Raw genomic sequence first — 22,847 nt, 5'->3', positions numbered from 1 at the left:
TGCTGTTAAGGCACTTGTGCGCTTTTTACAGAGTCTCCTAGCAGTCAGCATTTAGTCTGCAGCAAGACAAATAACTATCACTATGACTGGGAATCTACGCTTAGATATGTGCTACAAGGTGGAAACACACTTCTTTTTATCATTATGCAGATACCCCTACATTTGTGGTAACACAATGCCTAAAGAAAAATAGCTATGAAACTGTTAAACACGAAGAACTCACAAAGACGACCACCTACCTTTAACCTCTTAACATTAGGCTTACTGCAGAGATTGATGGAACACACAACTTCATTAACAACATTTTTAAAATCCACACCAGGAGAATCCCTTTAACAAGGATTTACAAAAATTACCGTGGCCGGCAACAGTCGGAAAAGAAATCCTCAGCTTCCACACAAAATGTAATCCTCACAAAAGCCTCACAATGCTCTTTCAGGAAGTTAAGGAGCGTAGCTTACGGCATTTCAAGGGCTTTTCTCCAAATTTCTCATCCATCATTTAGAGAAGTAAATATATGGGACATACCCGTGTTTTTTTGTGGGGGAAAGATTTGTGAAACAGTGTAATATTTTTTGGCAGCTATTTTTGCTACTTCATCTCACTCCTCTCTCCGTTACTGCACGTTTTTATTGAAACTTCATCACCTGACAAGAAAGCCTTAAAAACCTTCTCTTGACATACTGCTTAAGCTCCCCAGCTGTCAGTATTGATTTAGCTCATCTATAACACCAAACATGCTTCTCGGCGTGAGGTATTTAGCCCATACTATGCCATCAATTGTCTGTACATTAAAGCCATGTGTGCACATATGGGGAGAGAGGTGAAGCACAGATGCAAGTGTAATTCTAAATTAGTGAGATCTAAATAAGCTTCAATTAACAAGAGACAACTGTAATTTCTTTAATCAGCTAGAACAGCTGCAGTGCCTGGTTAAAACTGTGTATTTTCATTTCCTGCTTTTTCTTCTGATAACACATAGCTGCCTGATTCTCAAACCGGCATACCAAGTTAATGAGGTCTGATAAAAAAAATAGGGAAAAAAAGAAAACGAGCTGACAGTGTGGGAAAACAAACACTGAAACAGAATATCATTTTATGAGTTTCACTTGGTTCCTGTTTTTTGTGTTGAGGGTATATGGGAAATTCAGGGGATGGTAACAATCTTCTTGCGCGTCATTAAACCTGGACTTCCTTCGCGCAACACTCTTGTGGCAGGCTGCAGACACACTGGAGTATAAATGAAAGTGTTGAACACTCCAAATGTCACAAGACAAGTGTGAAAGGTGCTGGAGGAAGTAACATGCAGGTGAAGCCAAGAGGCACGCAAAAATTTTATAAGAGAGGTGACTGAGGCGTGCTCTGAGTTATGAGCACAGGTTTCAGTTAACAAGGTATGCAGAGACTGAAAATATTCTTAAGCTGGATCAATCTTATAAAACCACATGTCCTTACGCCCACTAATACCAAACATCTCAGCTTTCTCCAAATAAGCCCAGTGCATGGATTCCTGAGAAGCCTGGCATGACAGCATGCTCCAAGGCACAGCGTGTTGTCTGGCTGTCAGTCTCCACATTCACTCTGAGAAAGTTAAAAAAGCAAAAGGTGCGAAGTATGTGCTGGCAGAGCCAGGAGAGGATCAAATTAGAGCATAATATATCCATAAACTCATCACAAGTAATTTCCCTCTAAGACAGCAGGCTTTACTGCAATGAACATTCGCTAAATTGGTCTGTCTAGATAAACAAGATTAGATTAAAGTTCAATTAAAGCCACTGTCGAGATCACAGTTGCTCGAGAAGAAGCTACAGATGGGCTGACAGCAGTGCGTCTGCACGTGAAGGCTCAAAAGGTGAGCGAAAGATCATTTTTTGCATTAAAATGAAAACCGGGCATATCAGCTGACAAACTGAGCTATTTATCATACGGCATACAGTCTCTGTGGTGTAGCTTTTTACAGGGGCTGATGTCGCAATTCTGGTGGAAAGCCGTTGTGCGATTGTGATAACAAGTTCTGCCGGTTGTGACGATTAATTCCTCACAGCAGTAAAGTGCCATGTTCACCACACACGTTTTCCCTTGAGTAAAGTTTTAAACGAAATAGCTCTAATTTGGTTTTGAGGGAAACGATTTGTTCACATACAAATATTAGTGGGAGGCAGAAAGTTGTTGCTCTGTATACGACTCGGGGGCAGGCTGAAAGGACCAAACTTTACCCACCTTCTCCTTGTTGTCGAGGTCCGAGGGAGGTGAAGTAGGAGATTTAACGCTCCCTACGGGGACAGCCTGGGTGACCGTGACACCCCCGCCGGGAGCTGGGCTGCTCTTTTCGATTGTTTCCACCTTGATAAGTCGGTGCTTTGGTGACACATACTTGATATCCGGTGACCCCACAGTGTTCAAGCTCGGGGGGAATGAGATATTTCCACCTGGAGTGTACGGATCCTCGAAATCCAGGTCCTTTTGTAGTTTGTAGGCAGCGAGGATGTCCGGCTGAGCGGGACTCGGAAAGGTGGTCCCGGAGCTTGTTTGTTGGAAGCCAGGCGCACCGGGCACACCGGTGTGACAGTGTCTGTAGTCCGGTTTCGGAGGAGCCGGTGGTGGTGTTTTGGTAGTTTTGAATCCTAGGTGCTCCTTGAACCACTTGGCCATGCTGCCAGTTCATCGCTCTCAAATCAATTCATGTAGTTTAGTTCCACCTTTCGTGCCAGAGCAGCCCGAGTCTGGTCATCAGTGAGGGATTCTCGGGTCACACGCGGCCAGCCGACTGGCTTCGGAGCGTGTCGCCAGTCTCGTGCGACTCTGGCGGTCCAAAGAGGACTGCGCGAGCCGGCCAAAGAATAGCTACAGGCACTTTCTGATCTGCCCTGCCGCAACTGTCCCCGTCACACACACGCACACACTCTCGCGCGCACACACGCCGCTGTCGCTCTAAGCGCTCGGCTGCGACCCACGTCAGGTTTAAGCAACATACGAGCGCTTGTGCAAGAGGAACACACGCCCCCCCACTCCTCCACAACCTGCCCTCCCTACCTGAGAACACTGCACTGCCACCTACCGGACTTCGGGAAGCTTATCGTAACCGTCGAAAGCACAATCGCACCTCTGTGTACTAACCAAGTAGAGTCTAATCTCTAGCTTGTCTCTCTATTGGCATCCATGAGGACATGTTCTGGTAAATGCAGAGCATGTCTGAGCTTCTGGGTGTGAGGCAGCCGTTGAATAACACAGGGAGGTTTCTTAAACTTACTGCTGGTCCTTGACAATACTTGATGAATCGCTTGCTGCCATATAGTTGGAACGGTTTATGTTGACTTTGAGGTAGCTTACCAGTGAAATTGAGTCATTAAAATAAATAGGACCTGTCCCATTCTTGTGCAGTTGTCCAGACATATAAAGCAGTATTAAAAAGAGACCTTTTTTCACCAGTGGAGCTCAAGGGTAAACTGTCATTTGCTTATTCTTGTTGCTCTTTTGTCCAGATGGCCACTGCAGTGCGTTTTAATTGCAAACTGCATTGCAAATGACCAGCCAGAGCCTGAACTAAAATTGCGTACCTTCCTGCTAAGTCCATTATACAAATCCACGGGTAGAGGATGTGATTTGTTTAAAGGAACAATACAAGTAAACATCTCTCTCCAATGTGTCTTTCAATCTATTTGACTGATAGGGTTTTGGGGCCACAACACTAATTGCCTTTGCAATAGGAGGACAGATGAAAAAAAAAAAGTCCCATTCCACCTCCCAGAGACAGCAACAGTCTGCATTAATGGGAGTCCTGGTTGCAGCGCAGCAGGTTTTTATGAAGCAATATTTCTTTTTAATAACACCACACACATAGCCTTGAGCAAGTCATGGTGTGCAGATCAGAGTTTAACCCTGGCAGGCCCCTGGGAGAGACAACTCCATGCTCTAGAGATCAAAACTAAATCTATTATTTCTGTCCTGAAATTCTGCCATTTCTGCACAATCGACTTGCAAAAAAAAAATTAAAAAAAATCTGACCATTGTAATTCCCGTGCACTTTACGAGGACAATTTTACCTTGCCGCCAGGGCATTGAACTGATCAGCTAGTGTATTATGCATTTAAAAAATCTTTAAAAGACAAGGAATGGGTTGGGATAGGCTTAGTTATTGCAGCACTGTTCTTTTATTTCTGGGAAAAATAGCCTTTCAAACAGAAGAAGACAATAATTTAGGCCTCAGGTATATTTCAAGTTTGCCTTTACAGTACACACTGCATGTTTAACTGCTCTGCTGCATTTATTCGGACTCACAATGTAATAAGTACAGAGAGTGATGCTAGCTAATAACCTGTCTCCTCCTATAGGTCTAAGAGGATCAGTGTTAGGCAAGAGCAGGTGTGTCATTTAGGTTGCCAGGCTTGATATTACAGATCCTTTGTCCCACTGCTGCAAATGCATTCACCAGTTTTCTCCGGCTGCCTTCAACAACACTATTTAAAATGCAAACCCTGTAATCCAGCACCTCATAGGATTCAAATAGAGTCTTATGGAGCCTTCAAAAGCAGGGTTTGATAAAAATTAATTTCTGAAGATATAGTATTGAGGCTCCAGCCTCCCCACAGCCCTGGTAAATAAGCTGAAGAAAGGTGATGTACGTATGGATGGATATATAGGATCCTGCTTAAACCATAGTATTAAAACCGTGTCAGAAATGTTGGTAGTTTATTGGCAAAAATATGAGTACTTCTCACAAGAACAGACAGAAAAACCTTTCATACTTACAGAAGTGACAACCCCTTCTTTAAAAGAAATGGACTGAGTCAGAATTTCGGCAGTGTTTGATTAATATGCTAAACTGCTTACATTCCCACATTTGCATTTAATCTAAAAGGGAATCTGTTATTCTAGTGATCATTTGATACTGCACAAGTTATTTGCTGTCTAAATGAACTGCGAGTATCATCAACAAAGTGCTACTAATTAAAAACAAGTTACTTAGAGGATCTGGTGCAAACTTTCCTTTCATCGAGGTGACAGTAATAGGGGTGTTAGCATGGCAGGATTTTCATCTACAGAGTTCAGACAAGATGACAGCTTAGGTTTGCTCCAGGTGAATATTAATGCATTCAGGAGTTACTGCTGGCAACTCAAATGTTTGATATGCAGTGCAAGACATATGACAAGTTTATTTTCCTCTTTACATCTGCTGGCTCTGAAAATGTGGGAAGAGAAAATGCCCCAGTGACGGCTGAAAAAAATAAGAAAAACTTTAAAAAGTCATATCAACTAAATATGAAACTAGGCTATGTAGTCTCCATTTTTATATTTTTAGAGTTTCATTTAACTTAATGTTTTGTGTTAAGATACAACAGTTTTTATAGACAGTTCAGCATCTTCTAAGCTCACTGTTTTCAATATTGTAATTGCATGTTTTATTATCACAACAGCTCAGCAATAACTACTCGCAAATCCTTTAAAAATGTTTTTGGTAGCATTTAAGCTTTGCATATGAAAAGAAGCTGGTAATCCTTCTCACTTATGCTGTGAATCTGTGAAATAAACCAGCTGAAAAGAAATTACAGTATGTGAAAAATTGCTGAGGAAATAACTGAAGCACTCTATATAAATATGTATGTTTATGTTCAGTTTGACTAATACATTTCTCAGTGGTAATGAGAAAAATCCAAGATGACATGAAAACAGCTTAAAAGAAACCTAATCATATTTGCATGCAAAACACACTGTTGTCATGCTAAATTGTGCTGTAGCACACAAGACCATTGTTGGCTTCCTGACACCTAAAATAAATGTAGCAAACACACACACACACACACATACACACAAAAAATCAATGTAATGTTTATTTTTCTACTGAGGACCAGTTAAACACTGAAGTTAAACCATTGCTTTCAACCATAATCAGTAGGGAATCAGTAGAGAAACATACATTAGCTAATCCATTATCTTTACAAAGATATGCACTGGTACAGATTTAGTGGTATTAAACACATGACACCAGTCAAATATAGGCTTTAATCCAGTATATAACATGTCTAGAGACTCTACATTACGAAATGTCAAAATGAAATTTAAGATACAACCTCTACAAGTTCAGTGCCCAAACCAAAAATGGAGTTCGGAACAAAAGTGATGTAATATATACAGAAGAGGTTAGAGCACCAATACATGCATGCTATTCTGTGGGGTTTCATCCCTTGTGTCTCTGTGTGCGTCAGTGTTATGCTTTTTTTTTTTTTAGTCTGACTGTGCTTGCTTTCCCATGGCTGTCAATCAGAACAAACACTGGGAGCTTAAAAGCTACCTCCTTTAGCAACAGCATGTATGTCATCTTTGAATGTTAAAGAAACGATGGCTGCTGCAGACTGGTGCTCTGAATGCATCATAATTATAATTACTATAATTACTAATTTGACTTAAATGTGGATCTTTCCATCTGTTCAGACGTAGGTGGGGATGTACATTATATAAACAATGTTGGACTCTGTAGTTTTCTCTGGTCCCCTCCCCAATCAGACCAGACCAGGAGTGACATGTTTAGCTGCATGTTCTCCTTAAATTGCTGGCTGTCTGAGTGGTGTCCAAAAAACGATGTGGGCTTCATAGATAATTGGCAAACCTTCTGGAGGAAAACTGGTCTTGTTAGGATGGACGGTATCCATCCCACTTTGGATGGAGCAGCTCTCATTTCCAGAAATATGGACAAATTTATTAAACCCCCCAAAATATGACTATCCAGAGTTGGGACCAGGAAGCAGAGTTGCAGTCTTACACACCGCTCTGCAGCTTCTCTCCTCCTGTTACCCCCCAAAAAACCCATCTCCATTGAGACTGTGTCAGCTCCCAAACAGACAAAAACAAACTAAAAACCAGCAATAAACAACTTAAACATAAAAAAATCACAAAGAAAGAACAATACAGTATCCACATCTGAACCAAAGAGTAAAACAGTGAAATGTGGATTATTAAATATTAGGTCTCTCTCCTCCAAGTCTCTGTTAGTACATGACTTAATAATTGATCAACAAATCGATTTACTCTGCCTTACAGAAACCTGGTTGCAGCAGGATGATTATGTTCGTTTAAATGAATCAACACCCCCGAGTCATTCTAACTACCAGAAATCTTGAAGCACAGGGCGAGGGGACGGTGTGGCAGCAATTTTTCACACGAAAGACCAAGACAGACTTTTAATTCATTTGAAAGCCTGATGCTTAACCTGTCCACCCCAGCTGTGAATCTCAGAAACCAGTCTTACTTGTTATCATCTATCGTCCACATTCATGTAGATGCTAAAAATTACAGGCTCAACATGGCATTTAATCTGTTATTAGACTCAATTGGCTTCTCTCAAAGTGTAAAAGAACCCACCCACCACTTTAATCACACTCTAGATCTTGTTTTAACATATGGTATAGAAACTGAACATTTAACAGTGTTTCCTGAAAACCCTCTCGTGTCTGATCATTTCCTGATAACATTTACATTTACAATAATTGATTACACAGCGGTGGAGAGTAGACTTCATCACAGTAGATGTCTTTCTGAAAGCGCTGTAACTAAGTTTAAGAATATAATCCACCCACTGTTATCATTTTCAATGCCCTGTACCAACATAGAGCAGAGCAGCTACCTGAACGCTACTCCAACAGAGGTCAATTATCTTGTTAATAATTTTACCTCCTCACTGCGTACGACTCTGGATACTGTAGCTCCTGTGAAAACTAAGGCCTCAAATCAGAAGTACCTGACTCTGTGGTATAATTCTCAAACACGTAGCCTAAAGCAGATGACTCGTAAGCTGGAGAGGAAATGGCGTGTCACAAATTTAGAAGATCATCATTTAGAAATAGTTTGCTGCTTTATAAGAAAGCCCTCCGCAAAGCCAGAACGTCTTACTATTCATCACTGATTGAAGAAAATAAGAACAACCCCAGGTTTCTCTTCAGCACTGTAGCCAGGCTGACAAAAAGTCAGAGCTCTTTTGAGCCAACCATCCCTTTAACCTTAACTAGTAATGACTTCATGAACTTCTTCACAAATAAAATTTTTATCATTAGAGAAAAAATTACCAGTAATCATCCCACAGATGTAATATTATCTACAGCTACTCTTAGTACCATTGATAACTTCAATAATTACTTCCTCCAAACTATCAACGTGTCTTTTAGACCCCATTCCTACAAAACTGCTCAAAGAAGTCCTGCCATTAATTAATGCTTCAATCTTAAATATGATCAACCTATCTCTAATAATCAGCTATGTACCACAGGACGTAGTTAAACCTTTACTTAAAAAGCATCTCTAGACCCAGCAGTCTTAGCTAATTATAGGCCAATCTCCAACCTTCCTTTCATATCAAAAATCCTTGAAAGAGTAGTTGTCAAACAGCTAACATATCATCTGCAGAGGAATGGCTTATTTGAAGAGTGTCAGTCAGGTTTCAGAGCTCATCACAGCACAGAAACAGCTTTAGTGAAGGTTACAAATGATCTTCTTATGGCCTCTGACAGTGGACTCATCTCTGTGCTTGTCCTGCTAGACCTTAGTGCAGCATTCGATACTGTCGACCATAATATCCTATTAGAGCGATTAGAGCACGCTGTAGGTATTTCAGGTACTGCACTGCAGTGGTTTGTATCATCATCATCAATAGACTCCAATGTGTGTATGTAAATGGAGAGTCCTCTTCACACACTAAGGTCAGTTATGGTGTTCTACAGGGTTCAGCACTAGGACCAATTCTGTTTACATTATACATGCTTCCCTTAGGCAGTATCATTAGAAGACATAGCATAAATTTTCACTGCTATGCAGATGACACCCAGCTCTATCTGTCCATGAAGCCAGATAACACCTTGGAGTCATTTTTGACCAGGATATGTCCTTCAACGCACATATTAAACAGATATGTAAGACTGGTTTCTTCCATTGGCGCAGCATCTCTAAAATTAGAAATATCCAGTCTCAGAGTGACGCTGAAAAACTAGTTCATGCATTTATTACTTCCAGGCTGGACTACTGCAATTCATTATTATCAGGATGTCCTAAAAACTCACTGAAAAGCCTTCAGCTAATCCAAAATGCTGCAGCAAGGGACATGGACTAGAAAGAGAGAGCAGATTTCTCCTGTTTTGGCTTCCCTTCATTGGCTTCCTGTTAAATCCAGAACTGAATTCAAACTCCTGCTCCTCACATACGAGGTCTTAAATAATCAGGCCCCATCTTATCTTAATGACCTTGTAGTGCCATATCACCCTATTAGAGCACTTCGCTCTCGCACTGCAGGCTTACTTGTTGTTCCTAGAGTATTTAAAAGTAGAATGGGAGGGAGAGCCTTCAGTTTTCAGGCCCCTCTTCTGTGGAACCAGCTTCCAGTTTGGATTCGGGAGACAGACACTATCTCTACTTTTAAAATTAGGCTTAAAACTTTCCTTTTTGCTAAAGCATATAGTTAGGGCTGGACCAGGTGACCCTGAATCCTCCCTTAGTTATGCTGCAATAGACGCAGGCTGGGGATTCCCATGATGCATTGAGTTTTTCCTTTCCAGTCACCTTTCTCACTCCGTATGTGTTAATAGACATCTCTGCATTGAATCATATCTGTTATTAACCTCTGTCTCTCTTCCACAGCATGTCTTTTATCCTGTCTTCCTTCTCTCACCCCAGCCAGTTGCAGCAGATGGCCCCGCCCCTCCCTGAGCCTGGTTCTTCTGGAGGTTTCTTCCTGTTAAAAGGGAGTTTTTCCTTCCCACTGTTGCCAAAGTGCTTGCTCATAGGGGGTCATATGATTGTTGGGTTTTTCTCTGTATCTATTATTGTACAATCTATTGTACAATATGAAGCGCCTTGAGGCGACTGTTGTTGTGATTTGGCGCTATATAAATAAAATTGAATTGAACTGAATTGAATTGAATATGGTGTATGGAGACATTGACATGCTGACTTAGTTTATATAACATGCTTTGATGGTGAAGGTGCAGATGCAGTGTGTTGCAGTGAAGTGAAGCCTGACCTTGTTAGCTATGTGTGTGTCTTTCTTCTTGAGTATTTAAAGCAAAAAAATTTGTGGTCTGAGCATTTTTAAAAGTAAAATAAATTAACAGAAGTTTTTATTCAGTATCATTACATAATTTGAATACAGCTACTGATGCATTAAATTACTGGCCACATCTCCAGGTTTTAGCTGGTTCATTTGAATTGCCTTATAAAATGTGGGGTAGTTTAAAATTCACTGTTTCCAAAACTCTGAGCCTCCTGGTGAAGATACGTTTGTCACAAATCTTTTCTTACCAGCTCATCTGCTTCAGGGTCACAGGAGCTGGAGTCTATTCCAGCTGTCATGGCTAACGATGTAGACCCAGTCTATCAGAGTTTCACCACTCTACAGAGAGACAGACAACCATTCACACCTATGGCCAAAAACCAACAGCTCATTCCTCCCACAGTCTTTAGAGTTTTAAGGAAAGTGGAGCAGAACTCAAAGAGAACACAGACAGGTACAGGGAGAACATCCCAACTCATCATCATCCCATATAAAGCTGCTTCCTAGAGGATTCAAGCCTAGGACAAGTGATAACCACTCCAGCACTCTCCTCTACAATTAACAGCTCGTCAGACAGGATTTGAATACATCCAAGTATTTAGTTCACCCACAACATTTCAACCCTTATAAGCTGAGATAAAATCTGAAAAAACTTCCATGGCTTTCTCAGTCACCCTTTCTATGTTCTTCCATTTATGTTAAATGGGTTAAGGTTGTAGGTAAATGACTGCGGAGGAATGGCTATGGCAATCACTACTTCTTGATCTTCTTTGGTTGTGAAGTAGACCTCACAAAGCTTTGAGGTCCATTTGGGCTCATTTAATTAATTTCCCTTTCTAGAGTTGAACATTCATACCATTGTGCTTCACTATATGTCTGTGATATCATTGTCCTTCCTGTCCACCTATTTACATTTGTTTCAGCCATAAGTCTAACATTTTGATAAAGTAAACCATTAAAAAGAAAAAGTCCACCTTTTTTGCACACGGAAACACTAAATCCATTAGTATTTTGAAACATAAACAATTTCTGCTCAGTGTTCAAATTTTACATTGTACCTCTTTTTCTGAAAAGCATTATTCTTTCTAACTCCCAAACACTATATTCAAGTCCCCTAAGGTTGTGGTGATTTGTCATATTCTTGAGCTTGTCAGAGCTTTCGTGTGTAGAGTCTGATAATGTTCCTTGTACATAAAATCAACAACTGTGTGAGATTTTGTCAAAGGCTGGTTTGCATAGGTAGTATGACTCAAGCTGCAAACTAAAACCACTGGTTTACTTGCTTCTTGAAGACCTAGAACCAGGCGGAGATGCCTACTTCTATTTTTTTATATGGAATTATTCAAGGCATTTCTCTGGTATCCCTAAAAACTCATTCCTCACACTCGCACAAATCACGTATTGCTGTTATTGCAGGGTAAACAGAGTATATCCAGACTGGCTCAGATAAGGAATAGATCTAATCTCAAATGTTTGATGTTGGCAGAGTGTGACCCTTCCTCAGCAGTAGCCCTGTTCCCTTTTGGCACTCCCAACTTTGAGGGGTCCTCTGATCCAGTCATGTCTAACTGGACACTTCCCCGTGTATCGTCTTTGTAGATTTAATAACATTTAACAATGAAAGTTGTAGCATTGTCAATTATTAAGGAGCTGCAACACTGAATCCCCTTGGAAAATTTTCTACTTGTGTTGGTTTAGCGATTCTCCTATCACTCTCCCACTGAAGCCCTCAATTTGTCAGCAAGAGAAGCACTCCAGCTGACATGTTACCTTTTGAACCCAGCTAAGTGTGTCACCCAGTTTGATAAAATACACACTGTCATACCATGCAAAATAAGGATTTACTGCCTATTAACTGGGATCCAAGTGTGTGCACGGGTTGGTTAAGAAGATGGTGCAAAGCCTTGCTGAGCTTTGCTAACGAGAAAGAATATTCTGAGTGATTGATGTCGTTGCCAACAGTAACAGACATGGATCAACCACGATGTGTATGTTTGGAAGTAAGGATTTCCCATTTGCACGGCATATTTAAAAAATATTCTGCAGGTAAGATTGGAAAGAAAAATCTGTTCTTCATCTCATTCTTTTATGTTTATTCAGATTGCACTCTTGAGGGTTGCATGTTTTTTCCGGGTATGAGAAAGACGGTCGTTTAGTATCACTGTTACTCAAGGGAGTGTATTGTGTGTGACTGTGATGAATCAGAGCAGCATGGTTCACAAGTCTGCCTCTTCAGTCAGCGTGACACAGTCAATGGCCTCTGACGAATGAAAATGTACTGCTCTTCTCTCTTCACTGTCCCTTTATTATGCACTGCCAGTCTGCAGTGCCATGTTTGGACATGACAAGAGAGGCCAAAACTTCAAAAACAGAGAACAGAAAACAGAGCATTGTCAGCGAATACAGTAACGCTGCTGTGAGGTGATGAGGACACTATTTTTTATTGTGAATTCACATTTTGATAAGGGTCACTGAGTAGTGACCTAATCAAAATAAGATTAGGTTACCACGACTCCCTGAATCAAATGGACTTAACCTTAAATTGGTTGTATAATTTTAAAGCTCTTTTTGCACCAAGATTAGTGCTGTTTGATATTATTTCAAAAATGCAAGCATTCCACCTCCCGATAATAACAACCCTCTACATATTTTTCCTAATTCTCCCCCTAGTTACAGTATCAGTAAAATGATTATTACTGTGTGTCAGTGATACTTCAGCTTGAATGTGATTTAATTATTCCAAAGCACAATTATGAAAGTATAAGTCCCAACAGTTCAACTCATATTGATTGCCTTGCTGGAGGTTCGAGTGATTCGATAGCCCCCCATTGCAACTACCCTCATTTTCTTTTTCATTATAAATCTGAATGTATTTCTTCAACAAAGAAAGTCTCCAACTGAGCAGGTAAACGGTCGCTGGTGTGCAATAAGGTGAATTTGGCAATCTTAACAGCAGGCCTCATAGTAGCCTATTAGTGCCAGTCTTGTGGTATATGGTGAAACAGCCTCCAAGGATCAAGGGCTTACATAGAAGATGGATTTTGCTTAATAGTGGAGCTGCAGAGAGCTGTAGAGAATCGTAGAAACTCTCTGGGGTGTTTCTCACTGAAATACTCTGTACAGCAATTTTGAGGGGATGTAAAACAAGAAAAATGTTACCCAGCGGCTTCAGGCATTACTGCTATTGTCATGCAAATGCTTCAGCATTGACTGGCTGTGCATGTATTGAAAACTAATAACTGCTTTATTGGGTTTTTCATGCCGTGTCAAAGGCAGAACTGATGATGGCTGCTCCCTAAATGTTGCCCTAACTGACATGTTTTTATATAAACAATAAAGTAGTTCAAATGCATCGGTCTAAGCAGAGTATTCAACGCAGAAGGCAGAAAAAAGGTTCCTCCCTTTTTTCTAACTGTACATCAATATCCACTGCAATAGGTCAAGTAAGGATAAAGACTGCTGATGAGTTAATTGCCAAAGTGATACTTAGACTGATGGATGAAGGGTAACACATTTACTATTAAGGAAATCTGGAAAGTTGAGATAACATGATTCTTTATATTTGTACTTCATGAGCTATAAAATATATAAAACTGTGATTGTATTATTGATCCCTGCCTTGTGTTTTAATGTTGCGCTTGGTTTGCTGCCCTAATCTTTAGTTTATCAATAACCTGTTTGCCTTCTAATTGCATATTGATTCAACAAACGTGATGGTTGAATTTTTTGGGTGAATTTTGAGACAGATCTCCGCAGCCCTTTTCATTTTCTTTTGTGGGGTGTACAAAACATATTTTTGTGGCCTCTGTGGGCATAATAACTGTTTGTCAAGCACCGAGAGACACAGTTTTCTGTTTACATGCAGAAATGCCCGCGTTGTGGTGAACTGCAGATGGTGAAGGTATCTGCTGTGAGCTTTCACATTCCACTAAACACGAGCATCCAGCATTCTTGAGTACCTCTCTAACACCTTCTTGGACAAATTAGACACAGCTCAGTAACACTCAATGGGCTTCACCCATGGGAAATTATCACAAGACAATGGGCTTCTCATCTTCTTTTTATGTTCTGAGGGGGAAAATGGAAAGAACGAGTGAGGGGGGAGAAAACACTTTTGAGAATTCCCCTAAAAAGAAATACAGAGACTGGCTGTATATTCGACAATCAAAGAGCTGTGAATAATAAGCAATTTCATCGTCAGTTTGTCATCGCACAGCAGCGGATGCCTCAGACTCTGTAGGTGTAGTGTTTTAGAAGCGATGATTGCATCCTGAAAATGATGGATGTGCGCTAGATAATCTGGGAGACAGGAGGATGTCCAAGATGCTAGGTGGCTGATGACTCGCCACTGGCAGCCATAACCGCAGCCTCATTACACACATAGCCTGAGATAAGCTCTTTATCCTGTGGCATGGAGATTAGACAGGTGATCTCAGTAGTCTTGCTCAATTAAGCAGAGCTATTCACACCCCCGTTTCAGGTGGGAGTCTGTTAAAGACTTTTAAAGAATAAATGGGAGCATTATATAATGAAAAAATCTCTTTCTGTTCCCACCCTCTGAGGCAAAGTGGCAAAACTGATTAATTTCTCACTTGTGAAATGTCAAAATGACTTAATGATATACAACATATGCAAATGTAAGGCTCATTTCGCTCTGGAGGAGATTTTCCTTTAGCTCATCCCTGGTGTGAGCTTACAAAGGTTCTATTAGCATATGGTTTCTGGAATGGATGGCAGCATCAAAGCCTGTTATAGAGACGCACTGACCTGTTTCAAACTGTTGACCCAAACAATTCAGGGCACATTTCATCTGATAGTATGGTTCAGTGACAGGATGAAAAAGCCAGCCTGAGTTCTAAGCCTGCTGAAAGGGAAAAAAAAACCAGTCTGACAATGTGAAAAACTCACTTTTGAAGACGTTGTCATGTTTTTTTTAATTAACATAAAAAAAATAAATCCTGTATAACACCAATAGGTTTATATGATAGCATTTTTGTAATAGGATCAAACAAACACGTCTATAGGCTTTACCTAGCAGCTTGGTGAGGGTGTTTTAGACCTCTGTCATCTAGTAGAGTGAACTTCACCATTGCTTAACACTGTTGAGGTAGTGAGTAGAGCATTGTATTGCAACTAGCTTTGGGTTCATTTCTCCCTTGTGGGAGAAAATGTATGACAGCTGTTGTGTACATAGCACACCATTCCAGTAACAACTTCTCCACTAATTGAATCAGTCTGTGCGTTAAGCTTATGTTAAAGCACACACCAGGCAAACATATATTTCCCACTGAGAGACCCAGGCTTGTTTTCTCTGGGAAGCCACCTTGGCAATAACTAGCAGTAGTTTATTAGATGTATCTTTATGTGCTGTGAAAGCCGGGAGAGCTCCGGGCGGTTGTCTTACCCTTCCTTTCCTCTCTGACTGTTGTCTCGGTGCAGCTGTAATTCTCAGCCTGTTAGGCTGATAGCAGCCATTTGAAATCCACACTTTCTCCACATAAGTATGTGCAATGTCAAAGGGAGCTACAATTTTTCCCGTATATTTCAGACGTGTGTGATGATCACTTGCAGAATTTTGCCCGTGATGATACCCTTGCACATCAGGAACAGGGCTCATAGCTCTGATGTTTACGTTTCCAGTAAATCGCCATGGTCTTTTAATCCCTTAAATTAAGAAGTTGTCTAATTAATTTCCATAATTATTTGTTTATCTTCCTCAGCACTGGCACAAACATGTCAAATTTGTTACAGCTCTTAATTAAAGACGATTTTTTGATCCATTTAATGGATTTCTTTCAGACTGTTTTCCCCCCAGATCATATCTTGAGGATCAGGATGACATATCTGCTGTCTATGGAAACCTGGGAACTGTGACCAGAATTTCAAATAATGTAACTTTATATAATGGACTAGAAATGTTAAGCACTACAGAGTCTGGTTATACATTATACAGAGTCTGTTAAAATTGCTTTTTTTTTTTTTTTTTAATTGTGTTTTATTTTTCCTTATTTAACTGAGAAAAACTGAAAAAAACGAGTCACTTTTTTGAATGAAAAATAAAGGGGTATATAGTGAGGGTGCACACAAGTCTCTGAATGGGTGTTTTTTTTTTTTTTTTTGCATTAAAGTTCTAATAACTAGATGGGTGGACAAGACTGCTGGGAATTTGAATAAGTAATGCTTACCAGAGTAGAAGGTCAAAGTAAGTCTCCCAGTTGACAGCTGAAAATCCAACTGGCTCCTTTGGGACAAAAATGAAAGGTGTCCAGACATGTCTGCCATTTGGCAGTTGCCTTGGCATAACATGATCTGTAAGATGCTGCATTATACAAACACCTCTTCAAGCTGTATTGGGAAATTATTTAACCCAGCTGTGCAGTGTGCCTAAAATACTTGGAGTTATTTTGCATGTACCCTGACTGCCTTCAGCATGACAGAAATTGAGTTCTAAATGGAGCGATGCACACCTTCTCTGTTTCCTGTGACAGCTCCTCCCCTGAGAGAACAGTCTGTGTCTTCATAGTGAGGAAGCTCTGGGAAGAACAGAGAGACATGCAGAGAGTATAAGAGAGATATATAGAGGATACTGGGTTCAGTGTACTAAAAATACTCTTGTGCACCATAGCAGTCCATGGCTACATCTCATGACCCTCGTGTTTTTTTCAGCACTACAGCAGAATTTTCATATCATAGAGAAAAGTACACATTAGTTCTTAATGCTGGACATATTTTCAAGTATATATTTCTTCTTTTGCACTTTCTGTTGAAAATTGAAAGAGCAAAAAAAGAAAAAAGTGCTGCCATGCAATTACACCACAGGTGGACACGTGACCAGGAAAAATGCAGGACAGGCGTGATCCAGTGACCACCGCATACGTTTCCTTCTACAAAGGGCACCGTTTTATCATTCTCTCAGAAGAATACAACTCATGTCCCATCTGAGTGAATATAATTAGCATTCGGTGATAAAACAAAACCCCACAGGAGCTGTCCACACACAATATATTTAATTGAAGCAAATGATATAAAAGGATAAATTGTGAGTTATATTACAGGGCCATGACCCAATAGTTCGACCATAAACTATTATACAGGCGAAGTCATTAACTGTGGAGCATTCATTAAATAAAATGGTTCCAGGCAATGAAAACCAGGCAAGAACTTGGACAGTGGGGCTTAGTCACCCCATCCTGTTCCCTCTTCTCTAAAAAAATAATGGGTGTTTTAAGTGTGTGGATATGCATGCATATGCCGGCGTGTGTGTTGGTCATGCTAATAAACCACTTTGATGTCTACCCTCACTTTTGTGTGCTCGTCTGATCAGACCTCTGACAATGCCTCACAGAGGTCAGGGCCTCTGCAGACAGGTTGCTGGGCTTCTGATCTACTGACTTCATTTGCATTGCACAAATGCACTGCATCGCATGAAAATTCAAGCGGACAGTTTTCTCTGCATTCACCCAGTTGTGCAGAGTCACAACCATGAGAAGATACTTGATTGGCATATATACCAACTCACATTCAGAACACAAATGAACACACATGCACATCTCTACACTGAAATCCTTGTCTTTGTGCATGGTTACTTCCACCAAAACGATTCTCAATAAAAACAAGCTTTACAGATGATTTCCTTCTTCTTCTTCTAACATACTGTTTTTCTTCTCCAGGCAAAACACGCTGCCAGACACTGCATTTTAATTCTAGGCAAATAAGAGTTTGTGAACAATTAAAGCAACAAAACAAAGCAGTGTGAGAACACATGTTGCAGAATCTTTCCTTAGCTTTAGATCACTATGATTCTTTGTTTTTAATAAAACATGTTCCAGATTGTCAATACGGCCCGTTTCAGATCAATTCAAAAAGAGAACAAAACAGCTTAAAATGAATATGATTTTTTTTTAAATAAACTGATTAACTTAATTTAGTGGTTATATCAAGGTTGTTCCTGTAGACTGTTCAGGTAGATGGACGACCTTAGTTAATTAGATTACATTACTTACTACTTACGAATGCAGCATTATTCCAGGGAGTGCATTGCACAGTTTGCCCATTAGTCTCATTAGTGCATTAGCCTCAGTACTGTTTTACTTGCTAATTACTGAGTGTTAGAGGAACTGGTTGGCTCATGTGTTGTGTTGATTTAATTACAAAGCTGTGATGCTAGGATCTCTTTGGCATCGGTCTTTGTTTTATTCTGACAATGATAAATACTAAAGCTGAACAACCATGTAAATAACATCGTGGGCTCCAGTTGCTATCCCTTTGATGCACTGCACAAAAAAGCCATTGTTGCAACATGGAATATTCACGACAAATAATACAGACCAGTGTGAATTAAGCTAAGATCAAAAAGATGGTAAAATCTTGCATAGCGTGTGATTTTATTACATTTCTTACTGTCTGAACGCAAACAGGCAGAATGACATTACACCCACCATCACCGCAATCAAACTGTTTCTTACATTTGGAAAACAGATGTCTTACTTCTGTATTAAATTTGATACGCTCTCATTCTCCTTTTCTCAAAGAGTTCATAAAAGGAACTAGTGAGTAAAAGGAGTTTAACAGTTTTTAGAGAGGAATGTAAAAAGTCACTATTTTCTTTCCTTGAACAACACAGAGTACTCGAGACAGAACTAAGGAATACGACATCATTTTCAAAAGATGGATTTTTGCCTGTATGGCTAAATGTGACATATTTAGATGATGGAATTATGGCTTTATATTAATGAATGTGTTTTATCTCATTTAAATTCAAAAATAAATAAATAAGCAGAAACATAAACAAGTGTTCTCACTAACAAACAAGCAGGATGGGCAACAAATAATCTCACAAAATAAACAAACTAGAAGATTTATCAAGCAAAAATTAATATCAATGGATTTTCCCTGTGACTGGCTAGTTGATTTCCTAACCAATATATCTTATGTCTTATTCAGTTACACACATTATCTCACCAACATCACTTCTTTTTCGGCTAATAACTTTTACAGTGATACATGATCAGATGTGTCCCTGTGTACTCTGCCTATATGTGTGTGTGTGCATGAACATATATGTTTGTATGATGAATAGCACACACTCAGAAAAAGCCATTATGTTCAGTAATGGTAAAGTGATGTCAGAGAGGCTTTTTGAGCCACTTAGCTCTGTCAGCGGATCAATAGTGTAGCTCTGGGATTATTTACACTGTCCACATCTCATTTTTAGGGTTACATCTTGATCATCACTCGCTGATAGATATGTGTTTCTGTAGCAGACTCCCGAATAGATCAGTTGTTTTGGGTCAAACAACCATTTTGATGATCCTGATTAGGTATAGTGGGTGTCTATTGTGGTATTGATTTTTCAGTCATCCTGCTTGAGATCATCTACTAAGTGGGGTGACACATAGAACTGAACATAGACTTGAAACTGCAGGGAATTTATTGACCACGAGAGAGACTGAAAGGTGAATACTCATTGTTCTGTTAGAGCATAAAGGGTAAATTGATTATTTACACTGAGCACACTTCTTAAAAAAACAAAAAAAAACAAAAAACCCCAACAACAACAAGCACATACACTGTTGAAAACACCAGAATTTAGTGTGACAAAATTTTTCCAGACTGAGACAGAAATAAAATTTCAGTGTTTTCTGCAGTATCAATCGAAAACAAACAAACAAAGAAAACCCCCCAGATTTTGCAAAGAAATCCAAAGTGCATTAAGCTCCCCAGAGTGTGTTTACTCCTCCTTCTTTTCCTCTTTTTTTCAGTGGTCCTTCACTTTGAATCTGACATCGCATTCTTTATTTTCAATATCTCCGTGCCAGTCTGTAGAGGCCAAGCAGCGACAAGTGATGTAAAGATCTTGTAACATTCCATCTTTGATTCCTGAACCTCTGCCACAGTCCTGCCAAAGCCCCTGCTGCGCTTTGCTCCTGTGCCTCCTCCCCACCTTTCCAGCGCCGTCACAGATGAGAGAGGAATACAAATGTCTGCAGTCCCTAAAGCTCAGCCCCCACCCCCTCCTGCTCCCATGGCTGTATCCCCACTCCCACATCCCCACCACCCTCTGCCTGCCTCCCTCCATCCCTGACTACTCCCCTCCAAGGACAGCCAAAGACATTCTCCAGGGCGAGATAAGAGTGATTTCAGCCAACCCAATATGGCAGTGCTTTCACGGCCGCCTGAGGTCGGTACCGCTGGAGCCACATTGAGATTGAGACTTTGAATACATATGTTTGACTTGCTGTCGCGTCGCCAGTCATGTGTCGCACTGGAAAATCAACCACCAACCATGCTGCATTTCAAGGCGTGAAGCACTTGTCATGTTACAGATATACTATGTGTGACCCAGGTTAAGAAACCAAGTCCCGCAGCATGAATGATGAATGAAAGGTAGATACCATATGACTTACGTTATATATATGAGTCATCTCCATTTTTCCTTTTACCCTATAACACATCAACGTTTACACTTTCACACGATTGATCGCACGATGCCCACGCTACATCCATATATTTTGTTTGTGGCCCACATTGTGCTGAAGACATTAATACTTAAAAATAAGTATCTTCTGCCTGCCTGTCAATATAATTAAATTATTCAAAAAAATCACTCAGTGCTTCAACATTCAACTTGCTAAAGAACTAAATAATTTCTCTACTTAAATCAGTTAATACTGATTTTATGTGAGAAATGAGGACGCTTTTAAAATATTTGCACTGAGATGGAGAAATGTGGAGGAAAAGCAGCAGGGCACATGTGAATGGCAATATCATGAATTTGGATTTGCACTCACGTCCAGCCTTTGACAGGAAATGTATAGCTTTTATGACCGTCATCTGTAAAGTTATTTGGCTCCAAAAGGACAAAGCAGGAAGAGGTGATTAAAAGCAGAATGGAATGTCACACCTAATAGATACAAAGCTAGATTGAGAAAAATAGGGAAAGTGGGAAGGAGGAGGAATGGACAGCAAAAGGAAAGAAAAAACAAAAAACAAAAGGTCAGTTATTACGTGTGTGAGTGTGTTTGTGAATGGACATGTGTCTGACAGAGGGTATAAGTGCATTTGTGTGTCTATGTGAACGGCCTGTAGAGAAACTGCAGGGTGTGTGAGCGTAGGTGTTCTCAGCGTTCCCAATTTAAGGTGTAATTACCTGAGAGTTAAGTGAACTCGACAGATCCCTCTTGATTCCTCTTTTTCTCAGCTACAGCCTCCTCCCCTCCTTCTGTATAAGATTAGAAGGATAAGATTTACAGCTATTAAATGCGCAATATATGCCACCTTGGCCTAAAGGGGAAGAGTTAAGTCACTTCCTTCACCTGTACCGTCTAATCCTACTTTTTGAATTCAGCAGGATCAGAGAGAGTATATATATGTTAAATGAAAAGTAAGCCTTTGACTGGGCATATATGCCTGCTCTTCAAATTCCCATTGTGTCTATGCCTGTCGCTCAGAGGTTTTATTTCTTTACCTCTTTACTTGTTATCTCTGGTTAAAGTTTCAAATTTACACCTTCAACATAGATTAATTAATAAAGAATTTTTCACCTTTTTTTTAGTGCTCGTACTCTACCTCCATCTACTTCCATGTTTCTCAGCAAAACCAAAATCCCACCCAAAACTATCCTATTTTAATGCACTGGCCTTCGTTCTACTGATCGATTTTTATTTTCCTATTTTACACTATGGATTTTTTTGGCGATCTGAATGACTCCTTACTGTAAGCTTGCCTTCTAACCCAGAAAAGACTCTGTTCTCTGAGACAGTTTTTGGGCATTACAGCGACTGGAAGTTGCCCAGTTCTCCCACTCTCCTCCAAATTTGGCTGCTCATTCTTTCACTGAAGCATTTCCAAGATAAGGTATCACATGCTCCAATCCTGGTTGCAAAGTGTATACCCTACACATTCTTTACAGATTATTGAATGTCAGTGCCATGTGTACAGCGATAGAAAGCTAGCCAAATTCATCTTTGACTTATCTCTTGCTGATGGCTTTCTTGGCTGCAGCATGTTGTTGTGGCTGCAGCACAAAATCTCCTTCCAACCCATTCACTGCTCCAAAGGTACCTCAAAAGGTATAGAATATATAGCCATAACTTTAGGCTTTCCGTATCTCCACCTGTACTGTCTGTGATATATTTCTAGTGCGTGTGAAGAAAGCGTGCTTGGTACACAATTTTATCAAATGAGCTACAGGTTTGAAATTTGGAAGGCAGAGAGACAGCGCTTTTACAAGCATCAATAAAAAAGCTCTCCTCTGAATAGGATCAAATGTTGCAGGATAAACAGTACAAGGCATGCTGCATGGCTGGGGCAGGTCTGACTGGTTCATGAAGTGAATCTATAAAAAGTGCAGTAAGTAACAGTAAGCTGTGATGCATAGATTAGCATATTATGTTTCACATATAGTACTGCTTTACTTTCATACCTAATAATAAGCACCTTGCCTATGAATCACCTAGTGTCTATCTATAACATAATGTAATATCATGCAAAATAAATGTCTCTGTATGTGTAAACAGGGAAAGAAATTAACAAAAGTGCCGTTACTTTACCATTTAGCTGAAACGTGTATACTCATAGGAGAAGACCTGCTCATACTTTTTTATGGTACTGCACCCTCAAGGAGGCGTGGATGTATGGCTTCCTGTCAGTAAACTGCCCTTCAACAGCATTTGTGGTTAAACTGCCAGAATGAGGTCTAAATGCAATTTATAACACGACCTTCTACACAGACACCTCTCTCCTTGCCTCCTCCTCTTCCTGTCTTTATCTCTATACCCCAGCATTCCCTCTCTCTCCTTTCTCTTTGAGTATTTGA

General features: G+C 40.1%; 1 protein-coding gene across 5 annotated transcripts in view; it reads right to left on the bottom strand.

Annotated features, from left to right (window-relative positions):
• Window positions 1–2,965, bottom strand: part of shf (Src homology 2 domain containing F) — a 96,468-nt gene extending 93,503 nt beyond the window's left edge. For all 5 annotated transcript variants that reach the window (XM_085450971.1, XM_085450953.1, XM_085450942.1 and 2 more), the window contains exon 1: window positions 2,221–2,965. In XM_085450971.1, the coding sequence (XP_085307097.1) occupies window positions 2,221–2,652 (432 nt within the window). In that variant the 5' untranslated portion in view covers window positions 2,653–2,965. The remainder of the gene's footprint in view (window positions 1–2,220) is intronic.
• Window positions 2,966–22,847: the final 19,882 nt, after the last annotated feature.

Source organism: Copadichromis virginalis, linkage group LG1, assembly GCF_057382275.1.
Source record: "Copadichromis virginalis isolate Kocher_CV1m ecotype Utaka linkage group LG1, C_Virginalis_male_GT1.1, whole genome shotgun sequence".
Classification (NCBI taxonomy): domain Eukaryota; kingdom Metazoa; phylum Chordata; class Actinopteri; order Cichliformes; family Cichlidae; genus Copadichromis; species Copadichromis virginalis.
The sequence above is the reverse complement of the archived record's forward strand: the minus strand, read 5'-3'. Positions and strand labels throughout refer to the sequence as shown.